Here is a 22550-nt window from a genome sequence, read left to right on the forward strand (position 1 = left end):
CATATGTGGAATCTAAAAAAGTTGGTCTTACAGAAGTAAAGAGTAGAATGGTTGTTATCAGGGGCTGGGATGGGGGCGAGGGTGGGAAGATATTGGTCAAATGATACAAAATTTTAGTTATGGAGAATAAGTTCAAGAGATTGATTGTATCACTTGGTGACATAGTTAAGAACAATATTGTATTCTTGAAAAATGCTAACAGAGTAGATTTGAAGTGTTCTCACCATAAAAATGATAACTTTGTGAGGTTGTCCATATGTTTATTATCTAGATTTAGCCATTCCACGATGTATATATATATATATACTTCAAAACATCACGTTGTATGCAATAGTTTTATGTCAATTTAAATAGAATAAAAAGTTTTAATTTTAATTTTTAAAAAGGAATTTGGATGAGAGAAATCTAGCTATAATTTACGCCTGAGCAAGGAATTTTTTCATAAGCTAGTTTTAATTGCACTAATGAAAAAATGAACCAGATAAAGAGAAGGAAGGAACTGATTTTGTGCTAAATATGTTAGGAAGCCAAAAACTAAGCTCTTCATTTTGTCAGATTAGTAATGAGCTGTATTGTGGAAATGGAAACAGAGTATAGGTTAGGTGGCTTATACTGGTACTGATTCCTGCCTACGTGTCTACCAATATTGGTCCTGAAGGAGCTCCTCACTAGCTTCGAAAACGAACCATCCAAGTCTCTGGAAAACAAAGTTGTTTATACATTTCTCTTTTTACTTCAACACCCATAAGAGATACGACTTAAGATTGTTAGTAAGAGTGGTTCTCTTCTGCAGTGGTTCTTGACATGTGTAGATGTATGGGGGTGGTTATGTGTGAATACAGGGATACTTCCAAAAACTTGTGTGAAAATAGAATTAAAAGATAATACGAGTCTTTGCATGAACTTTTTTACGTACCCTCATACTTTGTCACAAATACTATGGGTGATTCCAAAACGCTGTTCCTCATCTTCCATTTGAACTTGAGATCTTTGCCCTGGTGAGTGCTACTTCTAGTCACTGTAGTCTGCATATTACTGATTTCGTAGTCTACCTATCACTGATCTTGGCCTATAAATGAAACTGATAACATTAAGATGTTCAAGATTTTAAAAATCAAAAGATATTGAAAGATGTGCTTTTAGTATTTGTTAGTAATTCAGAATTTTCATGTTTTTATCCTTGGTTGAAGTATTTGTCCTTATTTTAGTCACAAGTGCTTACTTCAGAATGGCAGTGAGTAGCAATGGACAACTACTTCGTAGAGAAATGGTTTTGTTTTGTTTTTCTTGTCTTCACACATCAAGGCTTAATCCCCTGAGGGGATAACATCTTTCCTGGAGGTACTGCAATATCAGGTTGATGCATGGAGTGAACAGAGCAAGCTCCTATTCCATCTCCCTGCTCTAAAATTCCTCTTAATATATTGTCCTTGATTAGAAAAGTATGGGGATATAGCTCCAGATAGGAGCCACCTGACAAAGATGAGTGACTATTTGCAAATTAAATAGACTGTGCAAAACCAAAAGGATAAAATTGGGAATGGAAAATAGTTCTTAAAAATATTTCTATTTGATCATAGCAGAAAATAGAAGGATTAGGAAAATTTTTTAAAAAAGAGGTAAGGGGGATAGGATAGCAAAAATACAGTAACATGTTTTTGGAAAGAGCTCTGAAAACATCTTTTAGAAAGAGGAGTTTGATGCTGGAGGAGTTCCAGCTCAACTCTGTATTTTGCACTTGGGATAGGTCAGTAATCTCCACTCTAGTTGGTAACAAATGACTAATACTGAGTGAACTTAGAAATCTCAAGGAAGATTTCTTCTGTTAGTCTTCGGAAACATTATAAATCTTGACCAGTATTGGTAAGCGGAACACCCATATAACTTATTGCATTCTGTTCTCTGAAATGCTTTTAACCTACCTTGCGGACTATACAGGTATCTGAGTAGCCTGATCAATCATCCAAAATAGTAAAGATGTTTCTTGCTTTGAGGCACATTCTATCTTAGCATCCTCTAATATTAAAAAATATATTAAAGGATTGCTAAAACAATAAATTACATAACTGAAGTTAACATGGTTGGTGGTACTTTGAAATATACTTCTGTAACATCTATCTTAATAAGGAAAGCTTGGCAGGCAAAGAAATGGTAATTTATTCTTTTATGCTGTGGCATCAACTTTTGAAAACTGAGTTCTAACAAAATTTTCAAAAGATTGATATATAAAATATTTTAATGTTCAAAAATGCGGTTTCTGTTCAAAATTTTACACATTGTATTGTATTCAATCTTTTCTTAGAAAGTACTCACTTATCATTCTCCCCTTAAAATGCTTAAACATGGTTAAACTATTGTAATATTGGAACTGAAAGTATGAGTAATTTTTCACTTAGAAGAATATGTTTCAAAGGAAAGATAGCAAGAGGTCTTTAATTTTTTTAAATCATTTTATTTTTAGTTTTGGTTTATTCTTATTTTTGAATACTGATGTCGTTCAGTTTTCTGAAGTATCAGTTCTAAGCATGTCCATAGTTTCATCTGAAACTGGAATATTTCATCCTTGCTCTTCTCTGATATGTATTGGTTTAGGTAGGGCTAATTTTTCTGTCCCCTATAAAAAAAAAAGTATATGTGTAATTATCCTTAGACTTAGTTTACTGTTTCGTTATTTTCTGAAATAAAATATTTTACTGAGCACTTCGAATTTAAAATGGCCATTTTTATCTTTAGGCTTCCTGGAGATTCACGAACAAGAATAGGATTTATGACCTTTGATAGCACTATTCATTTCTATAATTTACAAGAAGGATTATCACAGCCTCAAATGCTAATTGTGTCTGATATAGACGGTAAGCAGTCAGCAAAATGTCTTTCTAACTACATTGAAATGGGGGTGACTTTATTTTACAATACATTTTGTCATATGCTGCTTTTTACACCTGTGTACTTATTACACACACACATATAATATGTACAGAGTATATACTGTTTATTTAATAAAGCAATATTATAGTACACATTATATGTATGACCTGATAAACAAATATTTTCTTATTTATTATGTTCTTTTGACTTGACTTGTTGATTAAAATATGTTTTCCCTATAGATGTTTTTCTACCAACACCGGATAGTTTACTTGTGAATCTATATGAAAGTAAAGAGGTGAGATTGACTTATTTTCTTAAAGTACCAAAATATTTCTGTTATTTCAACTCTTTACTAAGATATTTAATATTTGTTTACTTGGTATATTAATATTGCAAACAAATAGACAATATGTAGTTATTGTATTTGTTGACTCCTCACTTTATAGTCCCCAGAAATGCAGTGACACATATTGTAGTCTGAAATGTTTTAAAGAAGAATATTGCCTTGTCTTCTTAGTAATTCAACTTTTAATTTTTGTTTTCGCAGCTTATAAAAGACTTATTGAATGCATTACCAAATATGTTCACCAATACAAGAGAAACACACAGTGCCCTTGGTCCTGCACTTCAGGCTGCCTTTAAATTAATGTCTCCAACAGGTGGCCGTGTGTCTGTATTTCAGACACAGTTACCTTCCTTGGGTGCAGGACTTCTGCAGTCCAGAGAAGATCCTAATCAGAGATCAAGTACAAAGGTATTTAGTTTCTCTGTCATATTCAGGGTGGTATTTTCTACCTCTATAGACTACGTAATTATTTGCTTATTATTCTACTTTTCTACTTCATTAATAATTTTAAAAACTGGAAGGAGTGTTTAACTCACATTATCATTTTGTATTGTGTTGCAGAGTGTTCTCTTTTTATTATTTTGTTTGCAAGTCATAAAAAAAACCCCTCATTTTACAGATGAGGAAACAGATTAGTGTCTTGCCAAAGGTTAAATAACTTTTTTATTTGCCATGAATTGATTTGCTGACTCCAGTGCTCTTTTGTGTCACACAAGTGGTAAAACTTACTAAATGTGAGCTTTTATAATTTAACATGCTCACACTAATAAACCTTTAAATTATAAAAGTAATACAGATCACTGTATATCTTGGAAAGTAGGGATTAATATAAATATCAGTAATCTACTATCAAGATGTTAGCAGTTAGTTATACAAACACACACAAGTAAGCATAAATTGAGCATCACACATATTGTACTTTTTAACTGGCCTTTTTTATCAGATATATTGTGAGCATTCTCTGAGGTCCCTAAAACTATACATATATATCTTTAAGTAAATGTGAAAGTACTTAATTAAATTAATTGCCTCCCCAACATTAATAGTTAAGATGTCTCCAGTAGTTTCACTGTTACAAAAAAAAGGATATGAGGTTGAATATTACTTGGGTTTTACATGAAGATTTGGTCAGGGTATTTTTAATCCCTTATTTCAAATAGTAAATGAACTAGAACATTCATTTTTGTTTTATACATGAGTTCTGTCTGACCTCAACTTACATTTGGGAAAATGCCATTATAATTAGTTCTGAATATGAATTAAACCATTTTAAAAGTATCATTAGTCTTTAGCCACATATTCATTTTTTTCTTAGGATAAATTCCTGGAAGTGAAATTATTGCGTCAAAGGGTATAAACTTTATTTAAGTTATTAAATAGAGTATTTTACTTCTTGCGTTTTTTTTTATCAACCTGTACTCTTAAGGATTCTCATCCTCTAGCCACCATTAAGTATTGTTGCTTTTTTATTCATCACCAATTTGCTGGAGAAAAATGGGGCCATATTGTACTTTTTATAAAAATTGTATTTTCAAGTTGCTTTTGAACAAGAAGCTAATTTTAAAATAAATTGGGGCAAGTATATTTTTTAAACTCATCAACAGATATAGCTAGCATTCAGTTCATTGGTCTGTTATGGCCCATTATAAATTACTGCTGTGTTTTGAACACAGAAAGCTGCTGTATATTTACAGAATTCTTTGGTTTTGTTTTTTCTCTTTTAACTTTCAAAAATATTCTCTTTCTGCCTGTTATTCAAAAGATTGCATATGTGTTCTGGTTTGTATATTCCTTCGTATCTGAGTAAACTAATATAATTAAGAGGATTAAAACATTTTGTTATGCAATATGGCATAGTGATTAAGAACTTGGAGACTCTCCATTGCCACCTTCTCAATTTAAGTTTGCTCATACTAATAAGAAAAACCTCCCTTAATCTTTTACTCTCTCATGTTATATAACAGTACATAATAATGATTAAACAGCACTCACTATGGAGCCATACATTTTGGATTTATATTCCAGCATCCATCACTCAATAACTATGTAACCTGGTCAAGTTACTTAATCAGTTTTTGCCTCAGTTTTCTCATCGATAAAAGGTAGATCCTATGGGTTTTTATTATGAAAATTAAATTATCTAATTTTTATAAAACATCTCAAGCAGTGCTGATGCATAAGTGAGTGCTTTTTATAAATATTAGCTACTATTATTTTATAGGAAATTGTTTCCAACGCATAGACATTTTAAAAACTCCTTAGTTTGGTAGGGGGGCAGAGGATATCCTCTTTCTTATTACATTATGAGAGACATAAACTATGTGCATGATTAAAATTTTCTAGCTCTTAACTTTAATTTGTTAACTTAGGTGGTACAGCATCTTGGCCCTGCAACTGATTTTTACAAGAAACTTGCTTTAGATTGCTCAGGACAGCAAACTGCAGTGGATTTATTCCTTTTAAGTTCACAGTATTCTGATCTTGCTTCTCTAGGTAAGATGATATCATTTTGTTTAACTTTTTACAAATTAGCACATAATTAAATCTAAACTTTTCAGTAAGCATTCTTAATATTTTAAGAAGAAAGTCATGTTAATTAGATAGATAATACCTATGAAAATTATCAGTAAACTTTAAAGCTCTCTACAAATATAAAATGCCGTTAGTATTTTGTCTATATTACATGATTCTGCTCAACAATAAACTTTATTGTATATTTTATAAATGTTTCTTGTTTTCTCAGACTTATATACTTATTTTGACAGCCTGGGTTTTCTTATTATGACTTAGATTTCTTCATAATATAGAATCTATGCTACTGTTGGACAAGTGGGATGTTATTATATCTATAGCTAATACTTTTTGTATTTCTCTTTAAAGCTTGCATGTCCAAGTATTCTGCAGGGTGCATCTATTATTATCCATCTTTCCACTGTGCTCACAATCCTTCACAAGCAGAAAAGTTAGAAAAAGACCTAAAACGATATCTCACAAGAAAAATTGGATTTGAAGCTGTTATGAGAATAAGGTGTACTAAAGGTATGAAATTGTAAAAATTATGCTTTATGTCACATACTTGAGTCAAAATCATTGAGCAAATAAAAAAAATCAGTGAGTCATATATCAATTACCTGTGATGATGACTGTTCATCGTAGAAGACTTTCTGCCAAGGTTCAGGGTTCGATCCCTGTACCAGCCAACCTGCCCCCTCTCCCAAAAAAAAAGAAGAAAAAAGAAAAGAAGGCTTTCTATTTGATTCAGTAAGCCTGCATACCCTGTTTTAAAAATTTATTGTTATTCAATAATCGTTGCCCAGTTTTTTAAAATAACTTGAATAAGTAGATAAAAGTAATGTTTTGGTTTATTCAGGAAGAACCTAAGAGAAAGCCTATAGTGGAATGGTTTGAGAACGAGTTAGGGGAATAGGGAAGATCTTAAATAAAAATTGTCAAATTAAGGATTTTTGTCTGCATAATAAGTTAATTTACATTTCCTTGGTTTTATGTGAATGTTTGCTGGAGGGATTCTGATCCCTTATTTTAAATCTAAGATGAGCTGTATAGTAACCCTCGTTTGTTTCAAATCATATATGAGAAAATGTTAACAAGAATAGGTATCAGGACAAGTTAAATGTATAGTCTCCTTTTGATATAACCTACACTCATTTTTTGGTGTTAGTATTTTAGAAACTCTACCTACATTCCAACCTTACCCTCCCCAGTTATCCTTTTGATTCAAAACAAGAGGCATCTTTGACTTTAAACGGTAGCTTTAGCTTGAGGTGAAGATACTGTTAACTTCATCTTTTATATCAAATTTTCTCTTTTCTAGGTCTTTCAATGCACACTTTTCATGGAAACTTCTTTGTTCGTTCCACTGATTTGTTATCCCTTGCAAACATCAATCCTGATGCTGGATTTGCAGTACAGTTATCAATTGAAGAAAGTTTGACAGATACTTCCTTAGTGTGCTTTCAAACGGCCCTATTATATACATCAAGCAAAGGTAATGTTAACAGAAAGGAAATATACCCTGCAGCAGTAATTCACCCCTGCTTTCACATGCCCATTAGTGGGCAAGGAAAAAGAACGAATACACAGTGGGAAGCAGTAGAATTTGAATTGGTTAATCAAATATGTGTTCTGTTATTTTCTTTTTTTATTTAACACCTACTTTTGAATCTTTAAAAAGTATACTTTTTGATTTGTGGAAGACTTGTATTTCTAAAATTATATGTTTCTGGTAAACAACTCATGCTAAATCCAGCTATGCCATCTTTTGCATTATTTCTTGCCCCAGAAAATAAAAAAAAAAACTGTAGCAATTAAGGGCTTCATTTGTTATTTGACAGTCTCAGTGTTCTGATATTTTACTCTGTTGGATATAATTTAGAATGAGTGACATTAAAATAAAAACTAGAACCTGATGTTCAATTATATACAAAATGTACCATATGTTTATAGTCTACTTTCAGATTTGGAGGGTGTTTAATTTTCTTTAAAACATGTTATTTGTAAAACTTTGTTTTTGTATTTCAAAGTGCTGTTGGTGATTTACTCTAGCAAAAACAATAACTTGAATAAAATTTTGACCTGTTTGCTTTATTTCTTTCTTGGTTTAATGTATTTTGCAATGACATTTATTCATCATTTTGTTTAGGTGAGCGGAGAATTAGAGTGCATACACTTTGTTTGCCAGTGGTAAGTTCACTAGCAGATGTATATGCAGGAGTGGATGTACAAGCCGCCATCTGCCTTCTGGCAAACATGGGTGAGTAAAAAGTGAATGAACAGGTGGAATGTATTTTTCCGTCCTAAAAACTTAAATAAATTTTGTTTGTTTCTTAAATAATGCATATAAATTTTATCTCATAGTGCTCATTGGCCTCCAGTGGTTAAACACCTTTTCATTTTGGTTGCCTCATAGCTGTGGATCGATCAGTTTCATCAAGTCTATCAGATGCAAGAGATGCTTTAGTGAATGCTGTAGTGGACTCATTATCTGCATATGGCTCAACTATCTCAAATTTACAGCACTCTGCATTGATAGCACCCAGCTCCCTGAAGTTGTTTCCTCTCTATGTTTTGGCTCTTCTCAAACAGGTAGCTATCTATACATTGTTATATTTAATAAAGCATTAAAAAATTCTTAGATACATATATGAAGAAATGAAATCTACGTTTTTTAATACTTAACTAGAGGATTGTACAGAGGAAGAGTTTTGAAAAATAAAAGATCAGTGGAAAATGAAGGTGTATAAATAGGAAGATACTACAAGTTTGTGGAAAAATAGAATTAAAAGATAATATGAGGGCTGGCTGGTTAGCTCAGTTGGTTAGAGCGTGGTGTTGTAATACTGAGGTCAAGGGTCCAGATCCCCACACAGGCCATCCTCCAAAAACAGAAAAAAGAAAGAGATAAGATAATATGAATCTTTTAAAGAACTTTTTGAAGACCCCTTTTACGAGATGATTCTTGTGAAGCCATATGCTATTTCTTTAATATGTATGAGCAGTTTGAATAATGGTGTGGTCATAGCCTACTCTTAATATGTGTTTCTAGAAAGAGACTAAGGAAAAGGATCTAATATTTATTGAACATCTTTCCATGTCTTAGGCACCACAGTAGGTGTTATATACCTATATATATCATCTTATTTAATACTTACAACAACCTACAGAGGTATTATTTTCCCTGTTTTTCTTATGATGACAATATAGCTCAGAGAAGCTAAGTAACTTGCTCCAGTGTCACATACATACCTATTAAATGTCAGAGCTAAGAATTGAATCCAGGTCTGTCTGTTTTGAAGGCCGTGTTTTTTCTGTGATTGATGGTATATGTTTGTTTTAATATTTGAACACTATATTCTTATTTTATTTGAAAATGTATATCTTTTCCCTTGTAGAAAGCATTTAGAACAGGTACGAGCACACGCCTGGATGATCGTGTGTATGCCATGTGTCAGATAAAGTCTCAGCCACTTGTACATCTAATGAAAATGATTCATCCCAATTTATACAGGATAGACAGATTAACAGATGAGGTATGCATTTAAGTGCATTTGAAATTTTAAAGTTTGAATGTATTTGAGTGTGTTGATTCTATGGCTACGGTAATAATGTATTATCGACTTTTTTTCCCATTCTTTCTACCTCCTTTGTTAGTAATACATTAAATAAGAACACTAGCTATGAATCTGATTGGATGATGGGGCTCTCATATACTATCAGTGGTTATGGAGTTTTTAAAAATAGTTTTATATGGGAAGTAATTTATCTTGTGGGTTTGGTTATAATATTTATTACAAAACTAAATTGTACAGTGGACATTTCCATTTATGTTTTGTAGGTATTAATTTTCTGATATGATCAGATTGCAGTAGTAAACTAAATCTGGTATCCACAATAAATTTAATGTACAAATGTGTAGTCTTTTTTCTTTGTGTTGTATTAATTCCAAATGTAGTATTATGTTAGTAAAGAAACATAAAAAAGTAGCTTGCTATATGGCAGAGTCAGCAGTCATACTTTTAATATATCTTGACCCCAAAGGAGAAGGAAATGTGACAGACCCTTTTACATGTACATGTTTTTACTTTTTAAAATTCGAATATATTTGAGTGTCTTGATTCTATAGCCATGATGGTAACATATAATCAATATTTTTTGCATCCTGCAAAATTCTCAAGTGTTGTTTTCCAGTATCTCATAGAGTTAGTGTCCTGAAAGCTCTCAAACTGTGATAATAGTAATGTAAGCTCATTCATGTTGTTTCTTTTCAGGGTGCAGTACATGTTAATGACAGGGTTGTACCTCAGCCACCTCTTCAAAAATTGTCTGCAGAGAAGCTGACAAGAGAAGGTGCTTTCCTTATGGACTGTGGCTCTGTAAGCACCCTTTACTAACAAAGCTTTACATTGTTTCAGCTAGCAAAAAAAGAAACACTTACAGGGTTCAGCTCTATTATCACACAGTAGGCATTGAAAGGTGGATTTGGAGTTGAGAGGCAATAAATTGGTAACTGACACTAGAAGTATGAATTTACTTTAAACTTTTCTAGTTGGACATCATTTAATTATCATAGATAAATAAATTTTATTATCGTGGATTATTTACTACCATGGATTATGTGTACTTGATAGAGAGAAATTCCTGCCTTCAAGGACTTTATCATCTAGAATTATAAAATTTAAGGGACCTTAAGATCTAGTTCAGCTTACATCCATTGTCAGAAATCTTATTTAACAATTCAGGAGAAGTCACTGGGCAGGGGTGGTGGTGAAGGTGTCATAGTGGTCAAGGTAGCTTCAAAATACCTTAGAAGCAGGGAAGGGATTTAGATAGCCACAAAAGAGGAGAAAACCCATGAGTTAAAATATGGAGACAGTAATTGAAATAGTGGATGGGAAATGTTGTGAGTTTATTACTCTGATTAAATCATTACATGCCTATTGAGGAGATAAGTGTGAAAGAAGGTAAAATATATTTTATCGAAAACCTTAAAATTTAAGCAAAGAAGATATGAACCACTGTAGATTCTTGCATATAGATTCACAATGTACCAATTAATACGTTTCCATTTTAGTTTTATGTTTATTCCTACTTTATTTGAGATAGTGTACTTTATCTCTTTTATGCATGATAATTTTGAGAAAATTAGCTGTAATGGGTTTTCTTAACAGAAAGTTTTAATATTTTGTTGCATTTTGTTTTTAGGCTTTTTACATTTGGATTGGAAAAGGCTGTGACAATAACTTCATAGAGGATGTGCTTGGGTGTCCTAATTTTACATCAATACCACAGAAAATGGTCAGTGGATTTTAAACAACTTTAACTTTTTGTTTGCTTGTTTTTAATTTTTTCATTGACATAAAACTCAAGCAAGAGTCACCATTTTAATCATTTTAAAATGTACAATTTAGTGATTTTTAGCATATTCACAATGTTGTACAACCCTCACCATTATCTAATTTCAGAACATTTCATAACTCTAAAAAAGAAACCCTGTATCTCTCAATTCTCCCCTACTCCCCTCCACTGGCACCTACTAAACTACTTTCTATTTATTAATATGCCTGTTCTGAACATGTTATATAAATGGAATTACATAATATGTGTGGCCTTTTGTGTTTGGCTTCTTTCACTTCCCATAACGTTTTTAAGATTTATCAACATTATAGATTGTATTAGCATTTTATTCTTTTTTATGACTGAAAAATATTCCATTGTATGGATATACCACATTTTTATTATTTGTTCATTCATTGATGGACATTTGGGTTGTTTCTACTTTGGGGCTGTTGTGTTAATAGTGCTACTATGAATATTTGCATACAGATTTTTATGTGAACATCTTTTCAGTTCTCTTGGGTATACACCTAGGAATAGAATTGCTGGGTCATATGGTAACTCTGTGTTTAACTCTTTGAGAAACTGCCAAACTGTTTTCCAACAACTTTGACTTTTGATTTAAATTATTTTGCTGATAATAATCATAATTTTTTCAACAGATCTTTACCGATTGTGTGTTAACCAATATCAAGAAAATATTCTAAAAGCAGTTCTGTATATTTAATTAATTGAAAAGGAAGGCCTGCCTTATTCTTGGATATTGTAAATATGTCCTGTTTCCTGAAATTAATATAAATTCAATGTAATCCTTATTAAAATCTGTTGTTGTTTGATTGATTTTTTTAAATTTGACAAATTAATCGCAGAGTTCATTTCTAAGACCCAACCAATAAGGATAATAAGGAAACTTTTGATTGTTTTGTTTTGTTTTTATTGAAACATAATTGATTTTACATGTTTTTTGGGTAAAGTGTTGACTGCCATCACCTGTGTACAACATGTGATGATCAAATCAATATTAGTAGCATATTCATTATTTTTATTAGCATATTCATTATTACAAATTGTAATTATTCTTTGGGCTCCTTACCCAGTATCTTCTCAATCCCCCTCTCTCCTTTCCCTCCACCCCCTCTAGTAAATATAAATTTGTTCTCTCCTTCTGAAAGTTTAAAGTATTATTGTGGTCTTTTCATTCTTCCTTTCTTTTAAGGAAACATTTGAAAAGGGAAAATAATGTCAGCACAGAGTAAAAGCATATGAAAAATAAATTCTACTCAATAAAACAGTAAACCTAACTTTCAAGAGGAGAGAACAGAACTGAGGCCACCAGAGGTGGGGAAGAGGGAAGGCAAGGGGGTGTTAGCAAGAAATTGATAATGGGTCACAAAAAAATGTGTAATGTTGTATATACTAATTATCCTTATTTGAGCATCACTTATTGCATTCAGGTATTGATATTCAATGCTATACCCCACAGATATGTACAATTATGTTTCAATAAGAAAATAAATAAATGTACTTATTACCTAAAAGTGAACCAATAAGCTGTGGGGATGAAATTTAAAAGGACAGAGGGAGACACAAATAAAATTACAATTTATTAAAAAATAAAATAAAAAAATGGTAAACCTTATTATTCTTAAAGCTGTAGTTATTTCAGCAGTATGGTACTGGCATGATAAATAGATCTGTGGAATAGAATAGAGTTCAGGAATGGATCTAATTAATAAAAATTAGAATGTGGTAAAGATTGCACTTCAAATCACTGTGGGAATAATGGAATATTACAAAAATAATCTTGGGACCACTGATTAGCCTTTAGGAAAAAACCAAAGCTGTATATTACCTTATTTATTATATCAAAATAATTTGTAAATGGATCAAAACAAATGAAGATTTTAAAAAAAGGAAATCATGCAGATCACTAAAAGAAACATTATTGAATATTTATGATTTTTTAAATAATATTAAAATGGGTAAGGCCTTTGTGCGTCAGTGATTCAAAAGACTAAATCTGAAAGCATAAATATAAAACACTTCTGTTTGGTAAAAGTAAACAAATAAAGCCAAAATACAAAAAACAAAATCATATGATTATTTGTAACTCATAAGACTGAGAAAGCGCTAACTTCTCTAGTATTAAAAAGTTCCCTTAGAAATCTTTAAGAAAAAGACTTCCCCATCGTCATCCCCATCCCCACCCTGAAAAAAAGAAAAGAAAAAATAGGCAAAGGAAAAAAAAAAAAAAAAAAAAAGAAAAAAAGAAAAAATAGGCAAAGGATTGGAACAGGCAAATCAGAGGAGAAAAATACAGTACTGGCCATATGAAACAATATTCAGCCCCACTCATAAGCAAAGAAAACAAAGTAAAATAACAGCACAGCATTTCTTTCATTTACCAGGTTGGTAAAGAGTTTAAAATTTAATAATAGGCAATAATGCAGAGGGTGTAGGGTAATAAACACTGTCAAACACTCTTGATTCGAGTGTGTATTTATACAGCCTTTATGGAAAACCAATGACTGTTTGACAGTATCTGTTAAAATTAAAATCATGTACTCTGTGATGCAGTAAATTATTGTACTCCTAAGAGCATGTCCCATAGATGTATTCACAGGAGTATGTGTATGTACACAGATGCTTATAGCATTAAATTAGTAATATCTGTGCATTTATTAAAAAGAATACAGTCTGAAGAGAGAATAGTATGTGTAATATCCCATTTGTACTTTTTAAAATGTGGTTTGTATATATAATTATAGTAGCTGTATATACTTAGAAAATATCTGGAAAAAATCACATCAAAATGTAATTTTTAATTTTTGGAATTTTAAATTTTTGAAATATTGACATGATTTATAATTAACCCAAACTGTTCTTTTTTTTTTTTTTTTTTTTTTTTTTGTCGTTTTTTCGTGACCGGCACTCAGCCAGTGAGTGCACTGGTCAGTCCTATATAGGATCTGAACCCGCGGCGGGAGCGTTGCCGCGCTCCCAGCGCAGCACTCTACCAAGTGCGCCACGACCAAACTGTTCTTTTTAAATTTTATTACTATATACTTTGAATTATATTTAGTTTACTGTTACATTTGGCTTTGTAAAAGAAAAATAAATCTTTCCTTTTATATGTATATATGTGTATATATATAGAGAGAGAGAGAGTGAGAGAGAGAGAGAGAATAGACTTAGACTTTTAGGTCTTTCTAAAATAGCCTTCATATAGTTCTTAAATATATTTACACATCCACACTGTTTTTAAAAACTTCTTGCCTTTAAAATTTAAGGATTAAAGGAAACATGAAATTCTCCCTGAGTGGCTAATTTTAGGACAGGGTATAATGTATAATTAAGTGAATTTGGAACTTAATCGGAGCCCCCTTCTTTGGAATATTTCCTTTAGAAGATACATAAAGGTGCGACACAATACTAGGACATACTAATCATTGTACATGTTTTATTGAGTTATCCAGAAAAATATATTTAGGTAAAATGTCAGTGATGTAGTTATCATTAAGCATATTTTATTGATTTATCCAGAACAATATAAACAGATTTGTCAATAATTTAATTTTTTTTTTTGTTTGGTTGCTTCTGTCAGGGCTGGGAAATAGAGTACTGACAGTTGACTGGTGATAGTGGGAATTTTGATTTAGTTCTAATATTGCCAAAGTCTATGAGAAAGGAAATAATTTCCTAATTACGATTTTTTTTTTTTTTTTTTTTTACCAGACATATCTTCCAGAGCTAGATACACTTTCATCAGAAAGAGCCAGATCCTTTATAACTTGGCTTAGAGACGGCAGACCGTTAAGCCCAATCCTTCATGTGGTAAAGTAAGTACTTTTGTAACTTAATCATGAAGTTGTCTTTTCCTGTGCAATCTATGTAAAATTGCTTATCTTCAAAGCAACTTTAAATAATATCAAAATATGTTCTGGTGGTAGATTGTTGTTATTTAACTCATAACCCCCATGTTCCATTTTTCTAATGTCTCCATGTACTAATAACTTTTTAAGTGCATAATTATTCTATTTATTAATAAGCATTTTTAGATAAATGCCCTTTTCTGTATTCCAGAGATGAGAGTCCTGCCAAAATGGAATTTTTTCAGCATTTGATTGAAGACCGGACAGAAGCTGCATTCTCTTACTATGAGTTTTTGCTTCATGTTCAGCAGCAGATTTGTAAGTGAAGTGGAATAAAATTGAATAAGAAAAAAAAAAGATCCATAACGTAGGTAAAGCATAATCTAATCTGTCAGAGAAGCACATAGGAAATTTGAAATGAAGGCATCTATTGTTATAAGACAATGCACATCGCTCTGTTTGAGGCTTTGGCCAAAAGGTAAAGGGGAAGAAAGAATTTGACAGATTTTCTTCAGCCTAAATTAATTGGTAAAGTTGATGCTGTTTCACCAAGTACATTTTGAATTGGTTTCTACACATTTCCAGTAGTGCACCAGTACAGTGCTCTGTTCATTGCAAGCTGGCAAATTTATGTAGCTATGTGGAATGATATGTTACAATGTAAAATTAGATAAATTCTTTTTTCTTATAATTAGTATAACATTTCTGGACTTGAACTCTGACAATAGATGCCAAAAGGCAGTGGTAACTTGTTGTTTGTTTATATGAATTACTTTTTAACAAGTAATGATTCATATTCACTAGATGAATTCAACATTTTCCCTGTAAAAACAATAGCGTTTCAGTACATGAACTATAGAAAAAATATATATAATGTACATAAATGTTACATTTGTAAAAAAATGTAAAAATGTAACTACAGAATATGAATTGCTTAAACTGTGCTGCTTTGTTGGATGACAACTCTTTTTGTCACAGTTAGAGAATGAGATTGACTAACGTATTATGAATTGAGTTCACAAAAGAAACATAAAACTCTTTGTAATTCTGTTAAATCTTTTATGTGGATTTATTTATGATCAGCCTACTAATTAAAAATATTTTGCTTGAAAATATGGTTTGATGTTTTTGTTTTGTGTGCAGGTTGGTGGTATTTTTTTTACACATAGGATATATTGAATTTACTACTTGGGTAGTAATATATGTGAATCAATAAGTTTTCATTAGTCTGTGGACATTACCAAGCATTTATTCTGTTTGTTTTCTAAAAATAAGTGGTACTACTTTCAAAATACAATTAATTACTAAATGTAATCTTAAATTGTCTTTCTCATTTAAGTTAGGCATTTTTTCCAGCACACTTACAGCAAGAAAATTGTAATAATATATGTGACTATCCTCTTTATTTGACTTTAAGATTGCCATCTTGAATTTTGAGAGTGATTTTATTCTTGTTTTTTTTTTTTTTTCCTTTGGCCAAAAAACAAGTCTTAATACATTTAAAAAGACTAAGGTCATAGAAAATATGTTCTTTGACCACAATAACAGAAGGAAATTTTCATATATGTGTGGAAGTTAAACAACACTCTCCTAAATAAACAGTGGGTAAAAAGAAAAATCACAGGGAAATTGGAGAAAAAAATCAAAGCACAGCATATCAAAATAGGGAATTAAAAAACAATAGAGAAAAACACCAAAACCAAAAGCCAGTTATTTAAAAAGATCAGCAAAATCTGCAAACCTTTATATAGACTGACCAAGAAAAAAAGACTGAAATTACCAAAGTCAGAAATAAAGCAGGGGCATTATTAACATTGTCATTATGGTTTTTTTGTGGTAGTAAGATTTAGTTTCTTTCTCTTTCTTATTTGCATTTTTGTTCTCCCAGTAGGTTTTGTTCATTCTTGTGTATTTGTGGTAGTGATCATCATTTTTCGGATTCCAGATGCAGGACATCCTTGAGTATTCCTTGTATGGCCGGTCATGTGGTGGTGAATTTCCGCAACTTTTGTTTGTCCGGAAAATACACTATTTCTCCCTCATTTCTAAAGGACAACCTTGCTGGGTGGGATTCTTGGCTGGCAGTTTTTTTCTTTTAGTATTTTGAATATATCATCCCATTTTCTTTTGGCCTGTAGAGTTTCTGTTGAGAAGTCAGCTGTTAGTCTGATAGGGGCTCCCTTATAGATGACTTGATGCTTTTCTGTTGCTTCTTTTAAGATTCTTTCTGAGTTTTGTCAGTTTGATTATAATGTGTCTTGGAGACGATCTTTTTAGTTTGAATTTATTTGGGGATCTTTGAGCCTCCTGGGTCTGGATGTCTGTGTCTCTCCCTATACCTGGGAAGTTTTCTGGTATTATTTCATTGAATAGGTTCTCAATGCCTTTTGCTTTCTCCTCCCCTTCTGTAACACACATGATATGATTATTTGTGTTCTTAAGGTTGTCTGCTAGCTGTCTTAGATTTTCTTCATTTTCTAATTTTTTTTTTTTTTTTTGTCTGCCTGGGTTATTTCTAAAAGACTGTCTTCAAATCAAATTCTTTTTTCTGCTTGTTCTAGCCTGATGCTTAAGCTCTCAGTTGTTTTTTATTTCATTGCATGAATCTTTCAGTTCTGTGAATTCTGCTACACTCTTTTTAAGGTATTGATCTCTTTGTAAATTTCCTCCTTCATATCCTGGATTTTTTTTTTTTTTTTTCTTTTTCATTTCATTACGTTGCCTGAGTCTTTTCGTGTCTCATTGAGTTTCCTTAAGATTGTTGCTCAGATTCCCTTTTCAGTCATTTCAAGGGTTTCGTACTTTGCAGGGTCTGATATTTGAGAATTACTGTATTCTTTTGGTGGTGTCACATTTTCTTGGGTTTAAGTATTTCTAGTATCTCTACAGTTGCTTATATTAATCTGGAGCGGGCTTTGAGGAGAGAGATGGCCTCTTCTTTTTCCGGTCTGCACTGGTGACTCTACTTGAGTCAATGCAGTTGAGTGTCTGGTGGGCTGCCACGGTGGGCTGTGGCTACAGCTGTTGCACTGAACCACTTTTGTGGTAGCTGTGGCTATGATGGGCCACCCACGTGGCAGTGGTGTTTTCAGTGTGCTACTGGCGGAGGGGGCTGCCCTCGGCTCCTACCTAGGACCCTGGGCATACTCTTGCCTGCTTCCGCCAGAGGGGGCTGCCCTCAGCTCCTTCCTAGGACCCCAGGCATGCTTTCTTGCCTGTTTTCAGGCGGAGGGGGCTGCCCTTGGCTCCTGTCTAGGAACCCTGTTGTGTTCCGAGAGTGATTTTATTCTGATCAAGAAATCTCTCACTGACTAACAGCTTATTTACTATAAAAACTGTTAATGATTCATTAGGTTGTGGAATGGAATTTTATTTTGTACACTATGAAAGTTCTCATCAATAAACTTTGGAAGGAAAAAGGTTCTTAGTTTATGTGGGGAATGATTTTTTCTGGTTTGTGCTTTTGTGGATCTCTTTTCCTTGGATAAAAATATAAGTACTTTCTTACATTCCTGATGGAAATGAGGTTATATGACTCACCCTAAATGACATTACTTACTAATTAGTGACAGAGCTGATAGTAAAAGCCAAATATTCTTTCCACCCACCGCTTACTCCCACCAAACCCCCTACCCCCAGGACTGTACTCATCCCTACACCATGCTGCCTCCAGAAAGAATCTTATTGAGCGTTAGGAGAAACTGCAGTACTCTAAGACTAAATACCATAATTTTACAATGAAAAGTATGATATTTCTACTTTAAAAAAGACAAAATCTTTTGTCTTTGGATATTTTGTCATTCATTCAATAAATATTTCCAAGCTCTTAATATGTGCCAGGTATAGTTCTAGCCAAAACAAAATCCCTGCTTTCACAAAGCTCTAGGGTGAGAGTGTGGAAGACTAGGGAAAGACAATTTCTATATAATTTGTCAAGTGTGATGAATTCTGTGAAGAAAAATAAAGCTGGATAAGGGGATTGAGAATGCTGTTTTTGATTGTAACCAGAGAAGGCCCTTCTGAAAAGGTGAGAATTGAGCAGAGACCTAAAGCCGTGTGGATATCTGGAAGAACTGTCCAAGTAGGGGAACTTTGTGGTAGAATGTGGAAGTTACCTTCTGATTGCTTTTCTTTTTTCTATATGTAGAGTTATCAGCTGAGAAAGGGGAAAGAGTACTAGAGATTTTATGAAATAGTCTCTTAGAGTAACATATTGAATTGACAAGTGGCACATAGTAAGATCGTCAGGCAGCACTGAAGGCCCATCTTGGGATGTGAGTCATGAACTTAAGGTGAAACCAGTTAGCATAACTATGCCTCTTTCCTCTTGCTATGTTCAGTGTTTGGTGGAATATTGTATTTAACCAGCATTGGGTGCAAGGAAAAGAGGAGCAAGGAAATTCAGAATGTATACAAGAGAGTGACTGTAATTTAAGCTAAAGGAGCACAAAATGGGAGATGGTTAGAGAAAAGGTAGTGGGCTTAGTAGTTTGGAAGTTCTGTCGAGGTCAAAGACCTCTTAGAGTATGGATACTAGAAAGAATGAACTAGAAAGATAAGAAGTAGTGACCAGTATATATGGGATGCTTGGAGCTGAGATTTGAAGGAAGTTTAGATATTGGTAATGATAAGATCTGGGGTATAATCTGTGAGAGTAGGTGATTGAGATGTTATTAGAGATAACTCAAGGTGAGGAGGTCAGAACTTGGAGCCCAGGATTTTAAATGGATATCTATTTGATTATGAAAATTGCCCCCCCAAAATGACAGGAGTAGTGGTGGAAAAATGGGGACTGTAAATGACTGCAGTAAGGAAGAGTGGCAGGGGATATGCTGTGGTTGGATGACATAAGTTTGGAACACCTGAGGTAGGTAAGGAGAAGGAATAATCTGGATTCCTACAAATGAGGAGTAGAAGGATGCCTACCTGTGATTTGGGATCAAAAACAACTGCCCCTTGAAAGGTTTGCAAGGGAGGTAGTGTCTTCAGAAGATAGCCAGATTTCATTTAGGGTATGTGGAAACTGACATAGACCAGGATATAGGCATCATGCGATTGATCCTTATGGGAGGTAGATAAGCCATTCTCATTTCTTCCTTATGGGACATATATCTTTGGCCATTTGTATTGTTTGGCAGGGAGCTTTGGGTGAGAAGAAGGGGCATGCTTGCAAGGAGTTTTAAAAGGAAAAGAAGGCTAACCACATCATTTTGAGAGCTCCCCTTCATTCACCTCCAGGCTTTGCACATGCTGCTCCCCTACTTGGAAAAGGCTTTCAACCCCTTATGTCTTACTTCACTGAGCCCTGCTCATCCTCAGAACTCAGCCTGGGTATCACGACTTCTTGGCACCCTTTCCTGACTGCTCCCCCATCTGGATTAGATACCCCTCCCACGTGTCACCATATCACCTTCTGCTTATCTCTCTGATAGTCCCCATCATGCTGTTAGGATTGACATTCTCCTTTAAACATAGGACCTATGTCCTCTTTGTCTTAGTGCCCCCTCATGCCTGACATAGTAGGCATTCAGTAAATTGTTGAATCAATGTTAAATAATTCCAAGTTAAAAAGAAAATGAGTTGAAGAACTGCAAATGAAGGTAAAAACAGTCTCTTTTTGATGAGAAGAGAAACATACTACATTAGATTGGAATTAAGAAAATCTTGACAGATGGAATGGGAATAGAGCCAGGAGTTGGATGATAACCCTTATGAAAATTTAGGAGTGTACCATCTCTGAAGTTTTTGGAGGTTCAGTGCTCTGGAGCATGTTGCAAGATCCCCTCCAGTATGAAAGACAAGTTGCTGCTCCCTGTGCTACCTTCCACAACGATTGGCACAGGAAGCTATGTATACCAAATTTCAGTGTGTTGCTCTGACCCATTACCAAGTAACCTGTAAGGCTGTCAATCTGGGGTGCAGTCAGAGCAAGAGAAGGCCCTACATCAAGTCAGGCTGCAGTGCAAACTGCTCTGCTACTTGGGCTTTATATTGGCCCAGTAGATCTAACTTGGAGTGGTTGTGGCAAATACAAATGTCATATGGAGCTTCAGCCAGAGAATCAGACCTCTCTAGGAGTTTGGAGTACAGCCGTGCACTCTCCTGCAAAAAACTTAACTTTTTGAGAACAGCTCTTAGATTGCTATTGAACTGTCTACTACATTTATTAAGTGCCCTTGTGATCTGAGCTGATTAGTGTGAACCAAACAGTAAGAATGAACATGCACAGCAGTAATCTATCACTATGTGAAAACAGTGTGTAAGAGATCAGGCTCATCGGGTCATAAGCAGGTGGCCCAGACTCTTCTGACACCTGCTCCTGCTACATTGCTTCCTTTCCCTCAGTTCACGTCTGTGGCCTCATGGGGAGTTTCCTTATGATCAGTTAACTAAGGAAGATACCAGAATCTGGTTTTAAGACAAAATGTGGGCACCAACTGGACTGCTATAGTATTAGTCTAGTCCTGATCTTCTTTGTGGGCAGAACTTTAAGCAGTAAACTGATTGCCCCTTTTGGATACAGTGAGATAGCTAAGAGATGTACATCTGTACAGCTTCATAAGCAATGGCTAATGACTAGTTAGATGGTCAAGGACTTAGAAGGAACAGGATTAGAGATTTGGTGACAAGGAGGTTTGGAAAACAGGTATTTGGATAGACTTCATGAAATGGACACAGAGTATGAAGATATTTGTGTTCCATATCAATGTACACCAAAGGGTGTCTGCAGCAAGAATTATCCACCTTAATCAGATGGATGAGGTGACTTATCCTATGATGGTTAGACTTTTTCTGTAGCTACCTCAGTATTTGTTCAATGGCCCATGTACAAAGTTGCCATACCTCTGAAGATAGAAGCTATGCGTGGGCTAAATATTATGGATGTCCCATCACCAAGGCTGATCTGACTACTGCCACTGTATTCCTAACCTGACTTCAGCTGAGACTTACTTTAGTTCCTCAATATGATATTCCTTGGGGGAACCAGATAACCACCTGAGAGCATGTGGATTAGACACATCATCAGGCTATGGACTTGCCTGCTCTGCCTGCAGTGTTTCTGCCAACACCACCATCTATGGGCTTACAAAATGTCTTCATCATTGCCATAGGATTTCCACAACATAGCTTCAGATCAAAGAACTCATTTTATAGCAAAAGAAGTATGGCAATGGGAATTCATGGGTCTTACTACCACCTGTCACCCCAAAAAGCAGCTGTCCTGATAGAAAGGTAGAATGTCATTCTGAAGACTCAGTTATAGTGACAGTGGGGTAACTATCCTACAAAATGCAGTATATGCTTTGAATCAGCAACCAACATTTTTCTCCTACAGCCAGAACACTCAGGTCCAAGAATCAAGAATTGGAAGTGAGAGCATTCCCTCTTAATCTAGTCACAGAATTTTAAGGTTTTAGTTCCCAAAAAAGATATGCCTAGTTCCCAAAGGACATAATAATGGTCCCACTGAATTGGGAGTTATAACTACCATCTGGCCATTTTGTGCTCTTTATACCAACAGCTGGAAGGGGATTGATCCTGATTATGAAGAGGAATTGATTTGCTGCCATATAAGAGGATAGGGAGAACTATGTCTGGGACCTATAGGA

At 33.9% G+C, this 22550-nt stretch overlaps 1 protein-coding gene and 1 pseudogene across 5 annotated transcripts in view; one reads left to right on the top strand and one right to left on the bottom strand.

Annotated features, from left to right (window-relative positions):
* SEC24B (SEC24 homolog B, COPII coat complex component) overlaps positions 1-16053 on the top strand; it is an 83976-nt gene extending 67923 nt beyond the window's left edge. For all 5 annotated transcript variants that reach the window (XM_063107986.1, XM_063107981.1, XM_063107982.1 and 2 more), the window contains 13 exons: positions 2734-2852; positions 3111-3166; positions 3419-3625; positions 5587-5710; positions 6098-6256; positions 7050-7223; positions 7878-7988; positions 8145-8320; positions 9127-9264; positions 10003-10107; positions 10937-11029; positions 14804-14907; positions 15152-16053. In XM_063107986.1, coding sequence (XP_062964056.1) covers positions 2734-2852; positions 3111-3166; positions 3419-3625; positions 5587-5710; positions 6098-6256; positions 7050-7223; positions 7878-7988; positions 8145-8320; positions 9127-9264; positions 10003-10107; positions 10937-11029; positions 14804-14907; positions 15152-15266 — 1681 coding nt within the window. In that variant the 3' untranslated portion in view covers positions 15267-16053. The remainder of the gene's footprint in view (positions 1-2733; positions 2853-3110; positions 3167-3418; positions 3626-5586; positions 5711-6097; positions 6257-7049; positions 7224-7877; positions 7989-8144; positions 8321-9126; positions 9265-10002; positions 10108-10936; positions 11030-14803; positions 14908-15151) is intronic.
* Positions 1320-1446, bottom strand: LOC134386640 (U2 spliceosomal RNA; annotated as a pseudogene).
* Positions 16054-22550: the final 6497 nt, after the last annotated feature.

This window comes from Cynocephalus volans, chromosome 9 (genome assembly GCF_027409185.1).
Source record: "Cynocephalus volans isolate mCynVol1 chromosome 9, mCynVol1.pri, whole genome shotgun sequence".
Taxonomy (NCBI): domain Eukaryota; kingdom Metazoa; phylum Chordata; class Mammalia; order Dermoptera; family Cynocephalidae; genus Cynocephalus; species Cynocephalus volans.